The sequence below is a fragment of the Monodon monoceros genome, unplaced genomic scaffold, assembly GCF_005190385.1.
Source record: "Monodon monoceros isolate NGI ecotype Baffin Bay Population unplaced genomic scaffold, NGI_Narwhal_1 Super_Scaffold_18, whole genome shotgun sequence".
NCBI classification, from domain to species: domain Eukaryota; kingdom Metazoa; phylum Chordata; class Mammalia; order Artiodactyla; family Monodontidae; genus Monodon; species Monodon monoceros.
The window spans coordinates 68,115,194-68,137,255 of NW_021703774.1; the positions used below are offsets into that span (position 1 = coordinate 68,115,194).

The 22,062-nt window shown below is 37.2% G+C and overlaps 1 protein-coding gene and 1 non-coding gene across 2 annotated transcripts in view; one reads left to right on the forward strand and one right to left on the reverse strand.

Annotated features, from left to right (window-relative positions):
- Window positions 1–14,581: 14,581 nt before the first annotated feature.
- LOC114900209 lies at window positions 14,582–14,688 on the reverse strand. The gene has a single exon (XR_003794812.1). It is a non-coding gene; the product is annotated as a U6 spliceosomal RNA (small nuclear RNA).
- A 6,133-nt stretch (window positions 14,689–20,821) lies between these two features.
- Window positions 20,822–22,062, forward strand: part of FCRL5 (Fc receptor like 5) — a 40,540-nt gene continuing 39,299 nt past the window's right edge. The window contains 1 exon segment of the mRNA XM_029227201.1: window positions 20,822–20,979. Coding sequence (XP_029083034.1) covers window positions 20,949–20,979 — 31 coding nt within the window. The 5' untranslated portion in view covers window positions 20,822–20,948.

A 22,062-nucleotide genomic window follows, 5' to 3' on the forward strand; every position in this document is an offset into this window, starting at 1 on the left:
CACTGGCATATTTAAGCCAGGATAGACTTTTTCCTCCTCTGTCAACTGGTCATAGGGAACTCACCACCAGGCCATAGTTGTTAGTTGAGAGAGAAGTTGGAGAGACGAATATGAGCCAGTTATTATTTATTCAACTTACTCATACCTTCAGGTGTCAGATCTTCTGTAATCACTTCCACTTGGTGATGGTATGAGCTCTTGATTAGTGAATCAGACATCTTCCGGCTAATGATGAACAGCTCAGGTCTCTGGTGTGTCATGTTCAAGTGTTCAGTGACTACCTGAGCAAGGCTACCCAAGAGCTTTTGCAAAAAGATGGTAGTAACTTGAAGAGGGCATAGGTTTGCTCCAAAACCCTAGGGTCATTGACTGTGATTCTCCTGTCTAGGCTTGTTACAGCATCCACAAAACATCCTAATTGGCCTCAGCACTTTTGGACCCTTTGGGTATACTAGGTCATAAAAAGCAAGGACAGAACTGATTGTACTCTAGCCTCGACCAGCTGAAGAACTCTTCCTTCCTCAGGGACTCTCTCAAAGATAACAGCTTTATGGGCAGTTCAGTTATTGAGTCAGAACAGGGCAACCAGTGTGATATATGTTGCTTCCAATATCCAGAGGTCTGGGTTGGGCTTCTTTCTTAACAGAATGCAGTAATAACTAATCTTACTTTGAGAGGACTATCTCAATATGTTGTAGAGGGCCAATAATACTGCAAAACCCAGAAAAGGAAGGATAACATGGTAAGAGAATTTTTTACATTTATGAATTTATAATAGCAAAAGCCTGGATATTTTGCCGAGGATAGTAGACTAGGGATGGAGGAAGGTAATTTTCTTTGGGGCTAAATTAATTGCTATAGTTTCAATTGGTAGAGATCCTGGATTCAGTGTATGAACACAAGCAGCTAGGAGTGGTCCTAAATAGTTGCTCTCTTGGAGGATCAAAAATTATACTCAGCAGTGGCCTGGGTTAAATGAGGTTGAGATAGCAACTATGTATTGGTATAATGTAGTGGAAAGATTCAAAGATTAATATAAATGAGATTGCTGAAGTGGATTTATCACATATGACCCACTCGCATACACTCTGACTATATCTCCCAAAAGGGCCTGGAGGACACCCCTTTCCACACATAGCAGTGAAAAATACATGAGTGATAAAAGTCCAAGCATCTTTGTGAAGCATAATAGAAATAGGCAAAGGTGAAGATACCACTTCTGAAATAAGCTCCCTGATAGTGATGGAGTTCAGTGTAGCAGAGTCCAAGGAGGGCGTGTCTACTATAATAGGAGGCAAGGTCAGAATGGTAATTAGAATACTATGGCTGAAAAGGACTTTGAATCGTGGTACCAAAATAGATGAGCAAGCTATATATGTACAACTTGTACATATATAAAATGTATGTACATATGTACATTACATATGTACAACTTGTACATATGTAAAACAAACTGGACGCCTGAAAGGGATTTAATATAGGCTATTAAGGGACAGGCTGGAGAATGAGGCTCTAGGCTGAGCCTCCAAGGGCAACTCCCAGAATAAAACTGCTAATTTGGCCTGGCAAGAGAGCAGCCACTGCAAGATCCACAGGGTCTCAGCTGCTACTGGCAAAGTTTCAAAACTGAGAAGCTGCTATAACTTCCATTCAACACAAAAGCCTCTCCTTCTTCAGCTCAGAAAAATCAAAACATCCAGCTCTACCATGCAGCTTCCAGAAGAGCTCACAGCTGCAATTTCATTACACCAAAGTCCATTTCTAAGTCTGGCAGGTGATCTGTTTAGTGAAGGAGAGGCTACATGCAGAAACCCTAGCTTCACCCTTCTAGTCTCTATTGAGTAAGAAATCACATAGAAAGCATTGGTATTAAGAAAGCCATTCATCATGACCTCCCATGACAGTTCTTTTAGAATGGTGTGTGTGTGTGTGTGTGTGTACTTTTAGTGTAACTAAAAGTAAAAGTCACAGGCTGGAGAGTGTATCAGAATGAATATGGGCTTTTAAATCCAAAAGATTTCAGTTCAAGCCTTGAATGTGCCACTTATAAGTTCTTTGATAAGTTACTTAAATTTTCTGGGTTCAGTTTCTTTCTATGCAAAATGAAGATACTATGTACCTACCTTGTACAGCCATTGTGAGCACATTCCTACTCAAGGCTTTTGTCCTTGCAGTTCCCTCTGTTTGTAATGATTTCCTCCTGATAACCACTACTTGTTTCCTCTCAACCTTACTCAAATGTTATAATCCCCACAAGGTCTTCCCTTATCACCCATTTAAGATAGCCGCATCTCCTAACCCCCATTAATTCCTCTTCTTCTTATGCTACTTCATATTTCTCCAAAGCACTTTTGCCATCTGACATTCTAAGAGTTTTTTCTTATTTGTTTATTATCTGATTACACAAAGTATAATTTATGCTCTATGCAAACAGGGACTTTGTTTTGTTTACTAATGTATCCCCAGGGCCTCTTTCAGAGCCCAATACATGTTTTGTTTACTAATGTATCCCCAGGGCCTCTTTCAGAGCCCAATACACAATACATGGTAACCACTTAATTAACATTTGTGAATTATTAGAATTATATAAAGCAATGAATATGTGCTCGATAATGTGCCTTTTGCATATAAGCATTCAAAACATATTATCAATATTAGTATTTAGTAAGCCATTGATATATTTTCTAGGTCAACAAATATTTATTGTGTACTTAATATACCAAACATAAAGATTGATCAGAAAAAGTGTTTCCCCTTAAGATGTTTCCAAACATCTTATTGGAAGAGATAGATACATAAAGAGATAATTACCATATAATATGAAAGTAACATTAGATGGAGCACTTAGCCCATGTGCTAGGGAAAGTAACATTAACAGTGTTAACAGCACTTCCCTGGTGGTGGAGTGGTTAAGAATCCGCCCACCAATGCAAGGGACACAGGTTCAATCCCTGGTCCAGGAAGATCCCACATGCCTCAGAGCAACTAAGCCCATGCATCACAACAACAGAGCCTGCACTCTAGAGCCTGCAAGCCACAACTACTGAGCCCATGCACACGACTACTGAAGCCCTCACAGCCTAGAGCCCATGAGCTGCAACTACTGAGCCCACATGCTGCAACTACTGAGCCCACAGCCTAGAGCCTGTGCTCCGCAACAAGAGAAGCCACTGCAATGAGAAGCCTGTGCACCACAATGAAGAGTAACCCTGCTCACCACAACTAGAGTTGTGGCGCACAGCAACAAAGACCCAATGCAGCAAAAAAAAAAAAAAAGTAAAAACAAAAAACAGTTGTAACTGATGACCCTAGAAGTCTTAGGAGCTTTCCAAATAAAGCATCACTTGCTCCCAGGATGAAGGGCAAAGCTGTGCTCCATCCAGTCATTTAGGAACCTAGGCTGCTTACATCTCATGATACTGTCATCTTCTGGGCTTCCAATTTCTTTGCAAAAAGAGAGAGAGTGTGGAAGGTCACCAGAGAGACTTTAGGGACCAGCCCTGAAAGTGGCATGCACTCATTCCTCCCATAGCCCATTGACCAGAACTTAGCCACAGTTTCCTTGCCTAACCTAGGGGTGGGAAAAGCAATCCAGCTGTGGCCTGGGAAGCAGAAGACACAGATCTGTTGAACATCCCAGACAGCCACTGCCCGACTCAACCAAGGGAAATTTTTCTGGAAGAGATAGTACACAGTGATTAAGAGAGTATTAACATGTGGGAGCCAACCAGATCTGAGTTCAGACCCAGGTCACAGTTCATAGCTATGTAACCTTAGTTAAGTTACTCAAACAACTCCTTAGAGATTAAAAATGGGAATAACTGTAGAATCTAGTTCATAAACTTGCCGTGAGGATTAAAAGCGTGGGGTCTTAAGCATAGTGCCTAGACATAGTAAACATTTAATCAATGTTAGCTGTCGGAGGAGGAGGAAGGAAGAATAGAAAGAAGAAGAGGAAAAGGAAACTGAGTTGGAAAACTAGACACAGAAAGGATGGGCTAGGGAATGAAGAAAAGGACTTAAGCAGACATAGAAAATGTGCACAGGCATAAAACAGAAAAATGTGTTTAGGAACTTACAAGCAGTTTAGTACATTTGCAAAATAAAACTCTGTTTACTGGAAAATTGGGTCAGTCTGGAAAGGAAGAGCCCCCAGTAGCCTTGGTGCCGTAAAGAGCTTTATCTTGTAACCGCAGGGAACCACAGATGTTTTAGTCAAACCATGTGTCTCAGATTTGTCCTCCAGAGAGGTCTTTCTAGTGGCTGTGTCAAAGACAGCTTCATGGTGGGAGAGCCTGGTGACAGGGAGAGTGGTTAGGTGCTGTTACTGTCATCAAGGTTAGATGAACAGGGCAGAGCCACAGATGTAGTAGAGGGGAGGGGCACACACCTTGTTTTGTAGGTAACTCAGTAAAAGCAGTTATTGATTAGAGGTGAAGGAAGGCATCTAGGACAAGTCCCAGGAATTTGGCTTAGGCAACCAAGGGAATGACGATGCCATAGATGATGACAGACTGAAGTATTGTTCAAAAACCCCTTGGGGGCTTCCCCGGTGGTGCAGTGGTTGAGAGTCCACCTGCCGATGCAGGGGACACGGTTCGTGCCCCGGTCCGGGAAGATCCCACATGCCGCGGAGCGGCTAGGCCCGTGAGCCATGGCCACTGGGCCTGCGCGTCCGGAGCCCGTGCTCCGCAGTGCAGTCTCACCCAGCTCCTCTCAGTGTTGCATTTTACGTGCCAAGATTTTATTTACCAAAAAAACTTGAAGAAAATTTGAGATTCACATTCAGATTTCTCTCCTCCTGGCCAATCACTTTGTGGCCTAGACATTTTTTTTTTTTTAAACAATTTGAAATTCCCTGCCTTCACTCTTGAGTCATTAAAATGTTTACCTAGATAATCTCTACAATACTTCAATCTTGTATATTTGGTGATTCTGCTGTGCACACCATCAGCCTTCAGTTTTCATTAGCTCCATCCCAGTTTCTTGCTTATTATATTTAATAAAACCTCTAAAGCTAAGCATGACCTTGAGATAAGATGTAAAAACAGCCCCCACCCAAACGTCAGTTCAAGAGTATCAGAAAGAGGAACCCCAAGATAAATATATCATTTATGTTTATGCAAAAATGTGTTGTGTCTTCGGACTTCCCAGAGGCATGGAAAAATAACACCTCAGAAATTTACATAAGCTGGAGGGGTAAGGGGAAAGCCTCAAACCAGTTGGCTTCTACTCTTTTCTGACTAAAAAAATGAGAATTTTCATTATGAAAAGAAGTCAGTTCATTTGCATAGGGCCTCCTTCCCTTAGGGCACAAGTAGCCCAAGTTCTCCCCAGGAAGTTATTCAGGACCACCAAGAAGAGAGCAGAGTTAGATGCAGGATGTTACATAAATTTTGTGGCCCAGTGAAAATGCAAGACCCTCTGTTCAAAAACCAAGAGAAAAAAAGTGATGCTAAATGTACTAAAATATAAAGCTTTTTTTTTTTTTCTTTTTTCCATGGTCTCTGCCTCTTCTTGTCATGATGCTTTTTATTTGCTATTTAAGGTCATTATAAGAAAAGAAAAAACAAAATTTTAAATCATTAGCATGAATTTTATGTTTCACCTTTATATTTTGCAATGCCAGCTTTAACTGCAAATGTGAGAGTATTTCACTCATATGTAGAACCACAGAAATTAGACAATTGGTATTTCATAGTTCACTCATCATATGTATTTTGTTCTTTTGAGACCAGTGGAAATTCTGCAAAAAAAAAAACCTCTCAACTTTTAAAATTTCATTTCTTAATATGAGCACGTTATGCCAACACTTTCTATCTTTAGATTATGGACAAGTAAGGAAAGACTGAAATATAGAGATTGTCTTATCTTTCCTTTTCCTTTTATGTTATTTTCAGCTAACTTGATTAGCTAATATAGGGAAGTACCTTATATTAGGGTTCCTTGGTTGTTGAAGTTTCTTAGAACACAATCGCCTTCTTACTATGTTTAAAGCCAGTTCCGGTTCAAATGGAAAGCATGGCTTCTCAAGGCTGTTAGTCATTGATGTAATATGTTTACTCTGTACTCCCTTTGAGTCTTGCTGACTCACACATATTGTGGATCCAACAGGAATTCTGTGTTCCTGGGGTATTTGAATGCTATTTGCATTTGGGCAGCAAGGAAAGTGGACACACCTATAGAAAGTACCTTCTCTGCTCATGTGCTGACTCCATTGTTCCGTCAGACTTCATTTACAAAACACAATTTAAAGATAAAATTATTAGAAATTTCAAGACGGCAACATCAGAGTGTTAGACCAAGCTCAGGGCCTTTATAAATAAATGTAGGGTCCTGTGTGACTGTACAGGTCATATGTTCATGAAACCAGATGTAGTTGTGATGCTTCCAGCAAGTCGTAAGTGGCTAGTCAGAGGTCTTCTCCAATGGATCTTCCAGAATCAAACAGGCCCAAAACAAGTTCTCTCTTTTTCTAAATGCTTTCTAACTAAATATTTGAACCCGTCATTGGAATTTGTGTTTGTGCTAGTGCTGGGATTAGAAGGCAATTGGATCTGAAAGCCCCGGGCTGAGGGCAGCCTTGGAGAATGCTACCTAACACAAGATCATGTGCCCAACACACAGTGAGGCCAAACAAACTGAAACGTCAGAGTTTGGAGCAGTGAAATGTTTATTGCAGGGCCATGCAAGGAGACGGGTGGCTCATGCCCCACCCCAAAACCTGAACTCCGCAAAGGGCTTCAGCAAAGCATTTTTAAAGTCCAGGTTGGGGGATGGGGGTGGTAACAGGGTATGTGATCAGCTCGTGCAAAATTCTCTGATTGGTTGATGTTGAGGTAACAGGGCAGTTAACTTTACCAGCCCTCGGGCACCAGTAGGTCTGTGTGCTATGTGCTCATGATCACCAAGTAGTTAATTTCTTCCATTTGGTGGTGGTTTTTAGCATCTGAAAAACTCAGGAAATATGCATAAGATACTATTATCTGGGTACTGTGGAGAGGAGTTAAAGCCGAGGGTATGGGGGAGGGGTCTGTCATGGGAAAGCCCCATAGGGTGCTGCTCAGTTACGTGAATGGAAAAAAGAGCTGAGTTCAGGGTGGCAGGCTAATAAACTTCATAACTGCCAGTTATGCAGCATCTACTGTGTTCTTGTGACATATACTTTGCAAACATTTAATGCTGACAACAACTAGAAGGCAAGTATAATTTATACCTGCTTTATAAATGAGAAAACTGGGACTCAAAATCTTGCATTGTTTGCCCAAAGTCCCCCAGAGGGTAACTGACAGAGCTAAGATTCAGTTTCATGTCTATCCAATTCGAATACCAATGTTCTTCCCATACAACAAGCTTCCTCCCTGGCCAATGATCAGAGTCTGAATACACAAGGCAGTTGGTGTATTGGGATGTCCAAGTTGGAAAAAAACCACGAAAGGAGAAGTGTCTTTGTGTAGAGAGTCACCTTGGCAGGTCCAGCATGTATCTTAAGATGGGGAGAGATTTGCTTGACAAACCCAATGATGGGTGCCTGTTTTGATTACTTTTTCTAAATGTAACCAGGTAGATAAATTAATAAGAAATAAAAATCAATATGAAGTAATGAATAGAGGGTATTCAGAAGTTGAATTAGGTGGAGGAATAGACATAGATTGGAGAACTAGCAAAAAGTTGGAAAGCTGGGGAGCTTTTGTTCTTTGCTACCTGTTCAAGGTAGCAAAGCCACAGCACACAAAAAGAAAGTCCCAGCATTCAAAGACAGAAGTCAAGAGCAGCCTAATCTGACCTAATATCCCTTCTGGACATGGTCGGGAAAATGGTAGCAAGTATGCAAAGTGACCCACAGGCATGGGTATCTCACCTCAGAGCCCTAGAAAGTTTAACGGGGGATATCAGACATGTTCTTTCCTTATTATCTCTGGCTGTTGCTCTTGTTTATCAAACTCAGGTTGATGTAGACAGTACCTTCAAGGAAATGGAAATATTCGAGGAGATTCTTAACAAACCTTGTTATCCTAGCCAAGAAGGTTCAAAAAACAAAGCATACATTCACAAAGTACTGATGAATGCTAAAACACGGATGAGCCTTGGAAGCATACTAAGTGACCACATATTGTATGAATCAATTTCTATGCTCAGAATAGGCAAATCTATAGAGAAAGAAAGTAAATTAGTAATCTGTTGCCTGGGGCTGTGGGTGGGAATGGAGAGTACAAATGGGTGCCAAGTTTCTATTTGGGGTAGTGGAAATTTTAAAAAAATCAGACTGCGGTGATAAAACAAATGGATTTTATCATTGAAAATTATACTTCAACAGAGTTATTAAATATATATGCATTCACCCAGTGATTTTTAATAAGCATTAATTACCACAAATAAAGGCAATTTGGTAAAAAGGCTGTAGTGTAGAAAGTGAATAGAAGTTTGAAAGAACAGCAGATTTTGGTTTCATGCAGGTCTGGGTTTTGAATAGGCTGGCACCAACCTAATAAGATGGGTGGTGTTGTCTCCTTTATAAAGATGAAGAAACTTGGGATCAAGTTTGATAATTTGCTCATGGTCATCCCTCTGGTAAGTGGCAGAGCTCGGAGTCTCTCTGGTAACAGAGCCTGTGCTCCTTTACCTCTCTGTCACGACAGAACATTGCCAGTTAGATTTTCCTTCAGAAAAATGACCTGATGGTAATATTTAAATTCTCCCTTTGTCCCGATTTGTTTATGCTGCCAACACTCCCTCTTCATATCTGTCAATCCTCTCTCATCACTGTATCTGACACTTTTTCCTCCAGCTGCCTATAGCCAGAGCACCTGAGGGGTTCCAACCCTTTTCCATATTGATTGACGGAGCCCTTGAACTGAAAAGTTTATCCGGTGATCATGAGATTACCGTGGTTAATTCCTCACATCCTACTTTAAATATGTCTCTCCCTTTGTCCTCCAAAAGCCTTTCATTCTAATTTGTACTGTTATAGATAGTACCGTGCTTACTTATAAACTTCAGAATACCAAGTTTCCATTTCCTGCCATCAGGAACCCAGAATAGGTCCTTAATATTGCCCTTGAGATAACCATTTAACCATGGAAACTGTTGCTGCTACAGATGGCTTTAGAACAGTGCCTTACCTAGATTCCTATTCAAGTGTTAATGACTGTTGAATCTCTGTATTGAATTGGTTATGCTCATTCTCAGACAGATCTGGGTTCCAGACCTGGCTCTACTACTTACTGTCTTTGAGTCTTTGGACTTACAAGGTACTTGAAATTAAGGTACTTAATTTCTTTGAGCTTCAGTTTTCCTCATCTGTAAAATGAGGACAATAATACCCACCTGACAGAACATTGCCCGTGTTATTTCACTGTTTAACTGTTTTAGTGTTGAAGCAAAGATTAAATAAAATAATATATACATAGTACCTGATGTGATGTTGTATCACAGTAAGCATCCAATATATGGTAAGCTATCAGGATAAACATCACTTTCAGTTCAGAATAAAAGCATATCTACCACATTTTACTTTCTGAGACAAACCACAAATGACTAAAAGAGTGAAAAACAAAACTCCATCTTCGATGAAACTTTTTGGGGGAGGAGGAGTTTTAACAAAACATTTTTTCCAAGCATATTTTTCCTTGGTATTTAAACTCATGTGTATTTCAAGGGAAAAAAAATCCATTTCTTTATGATTCATTTATACTTAACTCATCAGGATGTTACTAGAGAAGTGTTATTGGGTGTCCAGGTCACTTCCTTCCACCCTCCTTAAACTTCTGTTACTTCTCTTCTTCCTTTTTTTCATCTTGAATTTGTTGATTAATGTGGTAAGATTTAAGGTCATTATGTTATTGTGTTGCTATCCACAAATATGATATAACTCTCCATTTATCCAGCTTTTTCATGTCAATAAATTTTACAATTTTCTTAAAGTATTACCAAATCAGGTCCAGCTGCTCACCACTCAAAAATAAATACTCAAGAGAGGCAAATGTTGGTAGAAAGGAAAGTTGCTTTTAATCAGAATGCCGGCAGTCTGGGGAGATGGTGGACTCAGTGTTCCCCAAAAACCGCCTCCCAAGATTCTGCTCAGCCATGAAAGTTTTAAAGGGAAAAGGGGAAGTTATCTCAGTTAATCATTGAGATAGGGGGTCAGAGTCGTTGCCATCCCCCTCTGCATGCAGGTTTGTGTGCAGGCTTGTCAAATTCTTGTGATCTTTCTTTTGATATTGTCTTGTTCACACAGTTTGTTCGTGAGATTACTGAAAAGGATGCTAAGGAAGAGATCTGGTCATCTGTTAATTACTTATTCTTCATTTCTACTTCTTTGATCTACAGAAAAAACCAACAGGTTAAACAAGGTATTGTGTGATCAAAAGACTTGAAAGTTGTGCTAGGGCTAGAGATGAGTACAGCATAGGGGTGCCTGGTTTAAGTTTTGTGACAAGACAGAAGGGGCCTCCTGCGAAGAGCTCTTTCCTGCCAAAGGCTGCTTACAAAAAGACTTGTACATTACTTTCCTTTTTTCTTTTCATTCCCTTATTTCTACCACCCCAAACCCCCTGCCTCTTTCAGATTCCACACCTAAGAGAGGTCACATGGTATTTGTCTTTCCCTGTCTGACTTATATCACTTAGTATAATGCCCTTGAGGTCTACACATGTTGTCACAAATGGCAAGATTTCGTCTTTTTTGTGGCTGAATAATATTCCACTGTGCATATGTACCACAAGTTCTTTGTCTTTTTATCCATCGATGGACACTTAGGTTGTTTTCATATCTTGGCTATTGTAAATAATACTGCAGTGAACATACGGGTGCATATATTTTTGAGTTAGTGTTTCTATTTCCTTCAAATAAATGCCCAGAAGTGGAATTGCTGAATCATATGGTAGTTCCACCCTTTTCTCCACATCCTCACCAACATGTTTTTTCTTGTCTTTTTGATAATACCTATCCCGATAGGTGTGAGGTGATATCTCATTGTTGTTTTTATTTACGTTTCCCTGATGATCAGTGATGTTCAGCACTTTTTCAGATACCTATTGGCCGTTTGTGTGTCTTTTTTGGAAAAATGTCTATTCTGATCTTCTGCCCATTTTAAAATTGGATTGTTTATTTTTTTGCTGTTAAGTTGTATGAATTCTTTATATATTTTGGATATTAGCTCCTTATCAGATATATGATTTGAAAATATTGTCTCCCACTCTGTAGATTACTTTCCCGTTTTGTTGATGGTTTCCTTTGCTGCACAGAAACCTTTCATTATGATGAAGTCCCACTTCAAAACCATACTGTTTTAATTACTGTAGCTCCACAATATAATCTGATATCAGGGAGTGTAATACCTCTAGTTTTGTTCTTCTTTCTCAAGGTTGCTTTGGCTATTCAGGGTTTTTGGTGGTTCCATACAAATTTTGGGATTATCTGTTCAATTTCTATGAAAATGCCATTGGAATTTTCATGGGGATTGCATTGAATCTATAGATTGCTTTGGGTGGTATGAACATTTTAAAAATACTGGCAGAACATTCTTTGACATAAATCACAGCAGGATCTTTTTCGATCCACCTCCTAGAGTAATGAAAATAAAAACAAAAATAAACAAATGGGATCTAATTAAACTTAAAAGCTTTTCCACAGCAAAGGAAACCATAAGCAAAACAAAAAGACAACCCTCAGAATGGGAGAAAATATTTGCAAATGAATCGACAGACAAAGGATTGATCTCCAAAATATACAAACAGGTCATACAGCTCAATATCAAAAAAACAAACAACCCAATCAAAAAATGGGCAGAAAACCTAAATAGACATTTCTCCAAAGAAGGCATAGAGATTGCCAAGAGGCACATGAAAAGCTGCTCAACATCACTAAAAATTAGAGAAATGCAAATCAAAACTACAATGAGGTATCACCTTACACCAGTTAGAATGGGCATCATCAGAAAATCTACAAACAACAAATGCTGGAGAGGGTGTGGAGAAAAGCGAACTTTCCTACTTTGTTTAGTGGGAATGTAAATTTGTACAGCCACTATGGACAACAGTATGGAGGTTCCTTAAAAACTAAAAATAGAACTACCATATGACCCAGCAATCCCACTCCTAAGCATATACCCAGAGAAAACCATAATTTGAAAGGATACATGCACCCCAATGTTCATTGCATCACTATTTACAATAGCCAGGACATGGAAGTAACCTAGATATCCATCAACAGATGAATGGATAAAGAAGATGTGATATATATATATATATATATATATATATATATATATAGTGTGTGTGTGTGTGTGTGTATACACACACACACAATGGAATATTACTCAGCCATGAAAAAGAACAAAATAATGCCATTAGCAGCAACATGGATGGACCTAGAGATTGTCATACTGAATGAAGTATGTCAGACACAGAAAGACAAGTATCGTACATATATATATATAACTGATTCACTTGCTGTACAGGTGAAACTAACACAGCATTGTAAATCAACTATACTCCAATACAAATTTAAAATAAAATAAAAATACTGATTCTGCCAGTACATGAATATGGTATATATTTCCATATGTTTGTTTCATTTTCAATTTCCTTCATTAGTGCTTGAACTTTTAAATATACAGGTCTTTCACCTAATTGATTAAATTTATTCCTGAGTATTTTATTTTTGATGCAGTTGTAAATGGGACTGTTTTCTTTCTTTTCTTTTTTTTTTGCGGTACGCGGGCCTCTCACTGTTGTGGGCTCTCCCGTTGTGGAGCACAGGCTCTGGACGCGCAGGCTCAGGGGCCATGGCTCACGGGCCCAGCCTTTCCGCGGCATGTGGGATCTTCCCAGACCAGGGCACGAACCCGTGTCCCCTGCATCGGCAGGCGGACTCTCAACCACTGCGCCACCAGGGAAGCCCCAGGACTGTTTTCTTTATTTCTCTTTCTGATAGTTTAGTTTATTAGGGTATAGAAATGCAGCAGATTTTTGTATATTGATTTTGTATCCTGAAACTTTACTGAATTCATTTATTATTTCTAACAGTTTTTTTTTTAAGTCTTTAGGATTTTCTATACATAATATCATGTCATCTGCAAATAGTAAAAGATTTACTTCTTTCTTTCCAGTTTGGATGCATTTTATTTCTTTTTATTGCCTATTTGTTCTGGCTAGGACTTCCAATACCATGTTGAATAAAAGTGGAGAGAGTGGACATACTTATCTAGCTCCTGATCATAGAGGAAGGCTTTCAACTTTTCAGTGTTGAGTATGATGTTAGCTGTGGGCTTGTCATATATGACCTTGATTATGTTGAGGTACTGTTTCCATGCCAACTTTGTTGACAGTTTTTATCATAAATGAATGTTGAATTATTTCAAAAGCTTTTTCTTCATTTATTGAGATTATTAACCTTCATTTCGTTAATGTGGTATATCACATGACTGAATTGTGGATGTAGAACTTGGAACAGCTGTATCCCATAACTTTTGGTACATTTCAATTTTTGTTCATTTCAGAGTTTTTTATTTCTCTTTTGACTTCCCTCTGAGCCATTGATTGCTCAGTAGTAAGTTGTGGGTTTTGTTGTTGTTGTTGTTGTTTTTAACATCTTTATTGGAGTATAACTGCTTTACAATGGTGTGTTAGTTTCTGCTTTATAACAAAGTGAATCGGCTATACATATACATATATCCCCATATCTCCTCCTTCTTGCATCTCCCTCCCATCCTCCCTATCCCACCCCTCTAGGTGACCACAAGCACAGAGCTGATCTCCCTGTGCTATGCAGCTGCTTCCAACTAGCTATCTATTTTACATTTGGTAGTGTATATATGTCCTTGCCACTCTCTCACTTTGTCTCAGCTTACCCTTCCCCCTCCCCTTGTCCTCAAATCCATTCCCTACATCTGTGTCTTTATTCCTGTCCTGCCCTTAGGTTCTTCAGAATCTTTTTTTCTCTTTTTTTAGATTCCATATATATGTGTTAGCATACAATATTTGTTTTTCTCTTTCTGACTTACTTTACTCTGTATGACAGACTCTAGGTCCATCCACCTCACTACAAATAACTCAATTTTGTTTCTTTTTATGGCTCAGTAATATTCCATTGTATATATGTGCCACATCTTCTTTATATATTCATCTGTCGATGGACACTTAGGTTGCTTCCATGGCCTGGCTATTGTAAATAGAGCTGCAATGAACATTGTGGTACATGACTCTTTTTGAATTATGGTTTTCTCAGGGTATATGCACAGTAGTGGGAGTGCTGGCTTGTATGGTAGTTCTATTTTTAGTTTTCTAAGGAACCACCGTACTGTTCTCCATAATGGTGGTATCAATTTACATTCCCACTAACAGTGCAAGAGGGTTCTCTTTTCTCCACACCCTCTCCAGCATTTATTGTTTGTAGATGTTTTGATGATGGCCATTCTAAATGGTGTGAGTTGATACCTCCTTGTAGTTTTGATTTGCATTTCTCTAATGATTAGTGATGTTGAGCATCCCTTCATGTGTTTGTTGGCAACCTGTATATCTTCTTTGGAGAAATGTCTATTTAGGTCTTCTGCCCATTTTTGGATTGGTTTTTTTGTTTTAAAAATATGGAATGCTTCACGAATTTGCATGTCATCCTTGCACAGGGGCCATGCTAATCTTCTCTGTACCATTCCAATTTTAGTATATGTGCTGCCGAAGCAAGCACAGTAGTATGTTGTTTAATCTCCAACATATGTAAATTTTTGTTATCTTCATGTAATTCATTTCTAGTTTAATATTGTGTTCAGAAAGACACTTGATATGATTTTAATTATCATAAATTTATTAAAACTTGTTTTGTAGCCTAACATATGATCTATCCTGGAAAATATTCCATGAGCCCTAGAGAAGAATGTGCATTTTGTTATTTTTGAGTGTAACGTTCTGTATATATCTGTTAAGTCCATCTGGCTAACACATCCTTTAAGGCAGATGTTTCCTTATTAATTTTCTTTCTGGTTGATCTATTCACTTATGTAAGTGGGGCATTAAAATCCCCTACAACTATTACTGTCTATTTCTCCCTTTAGGTCTGTTAAAATTTGCTTTATATATTTAGATGCTCCTATGTTGGATGCACAAATATTTATAAATGTATTCTCTTGTTGGATTGACTCCTTTATCATTATGTAATGCCCTTCTTTGTCTCTTACTACCATCTTTGTTTTAAAGCCTATTTTTTCTGATATAAATATAGCTACTCCAGCTTTCTTTTGGTTCCATTTGCATAGACTGTCTTATTTCATCCTTTCACTTTGAGTCTGTGTGTGTTCTTACATCTAAAATGACTCTCTTGTAGACAGTATATATATATGGGTCTTGTTTTCTTATCAGTCAGTCACTCTGTGTATGTTGGTTGGAGGATTTAGTCCATTTACATTTAAAGTAACTATTGATAGGTATGTACATATTGCCACTTTGTTAATTCTTTTCTACTTGTGTTTGTAGTTCTTCTGTGTTCCTTTTTTTCTTCTCTTGCACTCTTCTTTTTTTAATAGCTTTCCAAATTTTATATTATTTTTATTCATTAAGTGAATAATTATTTTAGCTACAAAATATTTAAATATACAAGCAAGTGAAATTATATGTTCAACAAAATTAAATTATAATCAGTGATGTGTTTCCAAACATGTTTTTTCTTTTGAATTTATCACACCAAATTTACAAGTGTTAGTTTTTCATCCTAAACAATCTTCACAATGTTTTAGAAATTTAAATGTTATCTTTCAGATAAATTTTAAAATCACCCTGGTGTCTCTGTAAGAGTGTACCAGTTTAAATTATAATTATTTTTAATTGAAGCATAGTTGACTTACAATATTATATTGGTTTCTGGTATACAACATATTTATTCAATATTGTTATAGATTATACTCCATTTACAGTTATGACAAAATAATGGCTACACTTCCTATGCTGTAGAATATAATTATTTATTTTATACATAGTAGTTTGTATCTCTTAATTCCCTACCCCTATCTTGCCCCTCCCCCTTCCCTCTCCTCACTGGTAGTCACTACTTTGTTCTCTATAGCTGTGAGTCTTTTACTGTTTTGTTATATTCGTTTGTTTTGTTTTTAGATTCCACATATAAGTGATGACATACAGTATTTATCTTTCTCTGTTTGACTTATTTCACTAAGCATAGTACCCTCTAGGTTCATCCATGTTGCTGCAAAGGCAGAATTTCATTCTTTTTTTTGGTTGAGTAATATTCCATTATATATATATATATATATATATATATTCAATATATATACCACATCTTTATTTATTCATAGGTTGCTTCCATATCTTGCCTATTGTAAATAATGCTGCTATGAACATTGGGGTACATGTATCTTTTTGAATTAGTGTTTTTGGTTTTTTTAGATGTATACCCAGGAGTGGAATTACTGGATCACATGGTAGTTCAATTTTTAATTTTCTGAGGAACCTCCATACTGTTTTCTACAGTGGCTGCACCAATTTACATTTTTACCAACTGTGTACAAGTGTTCCCTTTTCTCCATATCCTCGCCAACATTTGTTATTTGTCTTCTTTTTGATGATAGCCATTCTGACATGTGTGAGGTGATATCTCATTGTGGTTTTGATTTTAATTTTCCTGATGATTAGTGGTGTGTCTGTTGATCATCTGCATTTACTCTTTGGAAAAATGTGTATTGAATTCTTCTGTGCATTTTTAATTCTGTTTTTTGTTGGTTTGTTTGTTTTTGATGTTGAGTTGTATGAGCTTATTGCAAATATTTTCTCCCATTCAGTAGGTTATCTTTTCATTTTGTTGATGGTTTCCTTTGCTTTGCAAAAACTTTTAAATTTAATTAGGTCCCATTGTTTATTTTTGCTATTGGTTCTTTTCCCTTAGGAGACTGATCCATAAAAATATTGCTGCAATTGATGTCAAAGAGTGTTTTGCCTCTGTTCTCTCCTAAGAGCTTTTTCACGTACTACATTTAGGTCTTTAATCCATCTTGAGTCTATTTTTGTATATGGTGTGAGAAAATGTACTAATTTCATCCTTTTACATGTAGCTCTCCAGTTTCCCAGCACCACTTATTGAATCTTGTTCTCTTCCTTTGTAGTTTGATGAATTTTTTTTTTACTGTTATGCTTATATTACTCTCTCTCTCTCTCTCTCTCTCTCTCTCGGTATTTACTAAAGGATTGTTTTGTGGTTACCAGGAGGCTTTTGTATAATAACATAACATTCTATTTTAAATTGATAACAACATAAGTTTGATCCCTATATCTCAAAATTTTTACTTTCCACCTCACAGTTTATATCTTCATGTCTTGTATATCCCTTAACTAATGATTGTAATAGCTGTTTTTACTGCTTTTGTCTTTTAATCTTTATACTAGCTTTATGTGATTAAACCACTAAATTTACTATATATTTACCTTTCCAGTGAAATATTTTCTCTCATATGTTTTCTTGTTAGAAATTAAACTTTTTTTTCATTTTAAATAAGTCCTCCTAACGCTTCTTGTTAGGCCAGTTTAGTGGTGAAAACTCCTTTAGCTTTTGGTTGTATGGAAAACTCCTTCTCTCTCCTTAAATTCTACCAGATAACTTTTCTGGGTAGAGTATTATTTGTTGGATTTTTTATTTTTTGTTTCAACACTTTGAATATATCATTCCACTCCTTTCTGGCCTGCAAAGTTTCTGCTGAAAAATCTACTGTTAGTCTTATGAGTGTTCCTTTATATATAACAAAATATTTCACTCTTGCTGCTCTTTAATATTCTCTCTGTGTCTTTAATTTTGACATTTTAATTATAATGTGTCTTGGTGTAGGTTTCTTTGGATTCATCTTATTTAAACTCGGAACTTCGTGGATCTGGATGTCTATTTCTTTATCCAGGTTAGGGAAGTTTTCATCCATTATTTCTTCAAGATTTCTGCTATTTTCTCTCTCTCCTCTCCTTCTGGGCACCTATAAGTTGAATGTGTGTCCATTGGGTTTTGCCTCATAAGCTCCTTAAGCTATCTTTACTTTAAAAAAAAATTACTCAATTTATTTTTTGCTGCTTTGATTGGGTGAGTTCTACGGCCTTGTCTTAAAGTTGACTCATCCTCTTTTATGCTTCATCTAGTCTGCTGTTGAATGTGTCTAGTGTATTTTTCAGTTCAATTATTGTATTCTTCAGCAGTGATTTCTATTTGGTACTTTCTCATATTTTCCCTCTTTTTGTTGAAGCTTTCCTGTGTCCACCCATTCTTCTCCCCAGGTCAGTGAGCATCATTATGACCATTACTTTGAACATTTTATCAGGTAAATTACTTATCTCTATTTTATTAAGGTTTTTTTTCTTTCTAGGTTTTATCTTGTTCTTTTATTTGGAATATATTCCTCTGTTTCTTTATTTTGCTTGACTCTGTTATGGTTTGTATACAGTAGATGAAATGAAGGCCTCTCCCAATATTGAAGAGTGGCCTCATGTAGGAGATAAAACTTATTATTCAACCCTGCTCCAGCTCTTTGTCATCTCTCAAATCTTTGTGCTTCTTCAAACAGACTATTATATTTTTAAATGCTCCCAGTATTTGAGGATATGCCAAAAACTCTCAGAGTTCCTAAGAGGAGTATCTCAATACCTAGATTCAAGCTGTTTGGAAGCTCTGTTCTTTTTTCTTAAAATTGTTTTGCCTCTTCAAGGTTTACTGTCTTTCCATACAAATTTTAAAATTGTTTGTTGTGGTCTGGGAAAAAAATGCCATTGGTATTTTGATAGGAATTGCATTAAATCTGTAGATTGCCTTGGGCTAGTATGGTCATTTTAACAATATTAATTCTTCCAATCCAAGAACATGGTATAGCTTTCCATCCATTTGTGTCATCTTCAATTTGTTTCATCAGTGTTTTATAATTTTCTGTATACAGGCTTTTTACCTCTTTAGGTAGGTTTATTCCTAGGTATTTTATTCTTTTTGATTTGATGGTAAATGGGATTGTTTCCTTAATTTTTCTTCTGATAGTTTGTTGTTAGTATATAGAAATGCAACAGACTTCTGTATATTAATTTTGTATCCTGCAACTTTACTGAATTCATTAATGAGCTCTAGTAGTTTTCTGGTGGCATCTTTAGGATTTTCTATTTGTAGTATCATTTCATCTGCAAAAAAATATATGCCAATAAAATAGACAACCTAGAAGAAATGAACAAATTCTTAGAAAGATAAAATCTCCCAAGACTGAACCAGGAAGAAATAGAAAATATGAACAGACCAATTACCAGTAATAAAATTGAATCAGTAATTTAAAATTTCCCAAAAAACAAAAGTCCAGGACCAGATGGCTTCATAGGTGAATTCTACCAAACATTTAGAGAAGAATTAACACCTATCCTTCTCAAACTATTCCAAAAAATTGCAGAGGAAAGAACACTTCTGAAGTCATTTTATGAGACCAACATCACACTACCAAAACCAGACAATGATATCACGAAAGAAAAATTGCAAGCCAGATGAAATAAAATTTGTATTTTAAGGCAAGAAAAGAAAAAATGACCAGTGAGATTAAAAGAATATCCAATTCACCAATTAGAATATGAAAAGATGCTCAATTGCATAATTCACCAGGGACATGAAAATTAAAACTGCATTAAGATAATCCTAGCACAGTGGCTAAAGTTTACAAGATTATAATACCAATATCAGTAAATATTTTACAGCAACAAGAACTCTCACACACTGGTTGATAAGGTAGGAATTAGCACAACCACTCTCCAAAATAATTTAGCAGTACCTTCTAAACTGAGCCTTCTAAAATAATTTTAAGAGCCAGGAATTCTACTCCCAGGTATATATTCAACAGATATGCGTGCCCACATGCACCGAGAGACCTATACAAGAATATATGTAGCAGAGCTATTTGTATTAGCTTCAAAAGCAAGTAAAAGCTCTTTGTTCCCTGGAGGTCCTCCTGCTGGACTGAGATGGAATAATCTCTATTTACCCTTATATGTTTTTCTTGTCTCAGAATGAAGTAGGTAGGATATAACATAATATATGTAAGGTGATATGCATTTGCAGATATGAGATTAAATGTCCCCATAAGAAGACCAAGGTATGGACTCAGAAAGAAAGGGTGGGGAAAACTATTTGAAAATAAGGAACTGGCATTTCTCATGGCAGCTAATGTCTTAGTGATCTTTGCTGTCAGTATACCAGGATGGAAACTTGAGTTTTAAAAAGTTATAAAATCAATTCACAAACATAGTAATTTTTTAAAAGTTAAACAGTATAGAAAGACATAAAATAAAATGTCTCTTTCCCATCCGCAGTTCTTCAAATATAACCACTATTTTAGGTATACTTTCCAGGAAATAAAAAAGGATACTTTGTCAGTTTATATACACATGTACTCTATTTTTTACATCTACCCCAATGTGTTAATACTACAAATACCAATCTACTCCTCACTTTTTTCTCTTCACATTAATCAAGGTTGTCTTGCCTTCTTATATGTGCAACTTTATCTCATTCTTAATGTCTGCATTTTATGTCATTGTTTAGATGTATCAGAATATTCTTAAGCAGTCCTGTTATGTTGCTTCAAGTGTTTTGGCTATTATAAATAATGTCACAAAAACATTATTTTAGAGCTATCTTCCATACTTTCCTTAAGGTATTTTCCAAGCAATAGAAATGTGAGGTCAAGGATATGAGCTTTTTAAAAACCCTAACATTTATTTTTTCACTTTGATCACTGGGCAGGAAACTTTGATTAGTAGTTGAGGATGGGTACTTCCACTTCCTTTTTTCTAATTTACTAATGCATCCTGCTCTTTGAAAAAGCTGTTTCTCAGATGTCTTCCTTGGGGCTACTGTGACAGTGTACAACTGTAAGATCAAGGCCAAACCTGGTATTCCTGAGAAAACCTCTCTTTTGGTCTCAGCCCTGGGCAGGCCAAGTCTTCATGCTGCTGTGGGTATCACTGCTGGTCCTGGGTAAGTAGAACAGCTCAACGTGGGCCCTGGGTGGGGTTGGGACAGCACCTCTCTACCATGGACCTGGCCTTTCCTTGGGGCTCAGCCCCTGCTCAGAGATTCTTTTCTGCCTGGGGAGATTATATTCTCTGGCTTCACTGTATAGCTTAGAGATTTCTCCCTTGAGGCTGAAAGCGTGGTCAGAGCTTCAACTTTACAAAGAAGGAAACCACAGTGACCACAACACTTAAGGGTTTATTCATTTTTTTCTACAACAAATGTTACTTGATAAAGTCCAGAAAATGTATTATGTTTGCTTGTTCATATTGTCTCATTCAGAGAAGACCCTAGTTTTCTCTCTGCAGAGGAAGAGTGTTTATCCCTTGTATGACAATGCCAGAACATGGTGCTGGACATGGGAGGGAAAGTTTTCTAATACAAAAGATGTCTCCTTCTTTTGCACACAAATGCAAACCACAGCTGTGAATTCAGATAAAGAACACAGGGAGGGTGAGACAAAGACCGAGACTCACAGGGGGAAGTGGACAAGGGAAGGGAAAAACCTAAGATTCATGACATTCTTTCTTTTTCCCTCCAGGTTTATTGAAGTATAGTTGACAAATAAAAATTGTATATATTTAAGATGTACGAGATGTTTTGATATACATATATTATGCAGTAATAACCACAATCAGCTAGTTAAAATTTCTCTCACTTCACATAATTACCGTGTGTGTGTGTGTGTGTGTGTGTGGTAAGAACACTCAGGATGAACTCTCAGCAAATTTCAACAAAACATTATTAGTCACCATACTCTACATTAGATATCCAGTACTGCTTCGTCTTACAACTGAAAGTTCATTTCCTCTGACCAACATCTCCCCAGTTCCCCTACATCTTACTCACTGCCTGGCAAACACCATTTTATTCTCTGCTTTTGTGAGTTCAACTTTTTCAGATTCTACATGTAAGTGAGATCATGCAGTATTAGTCTTTTTCTGGCTTATTTCATTTAGCATAATGTCCTGTAGGTTTATCTATGTTTTCACAATGGCAGGATTTTTTTCTTTTTCTTAAAGCTGAATAATATTCCGTTGCATATAT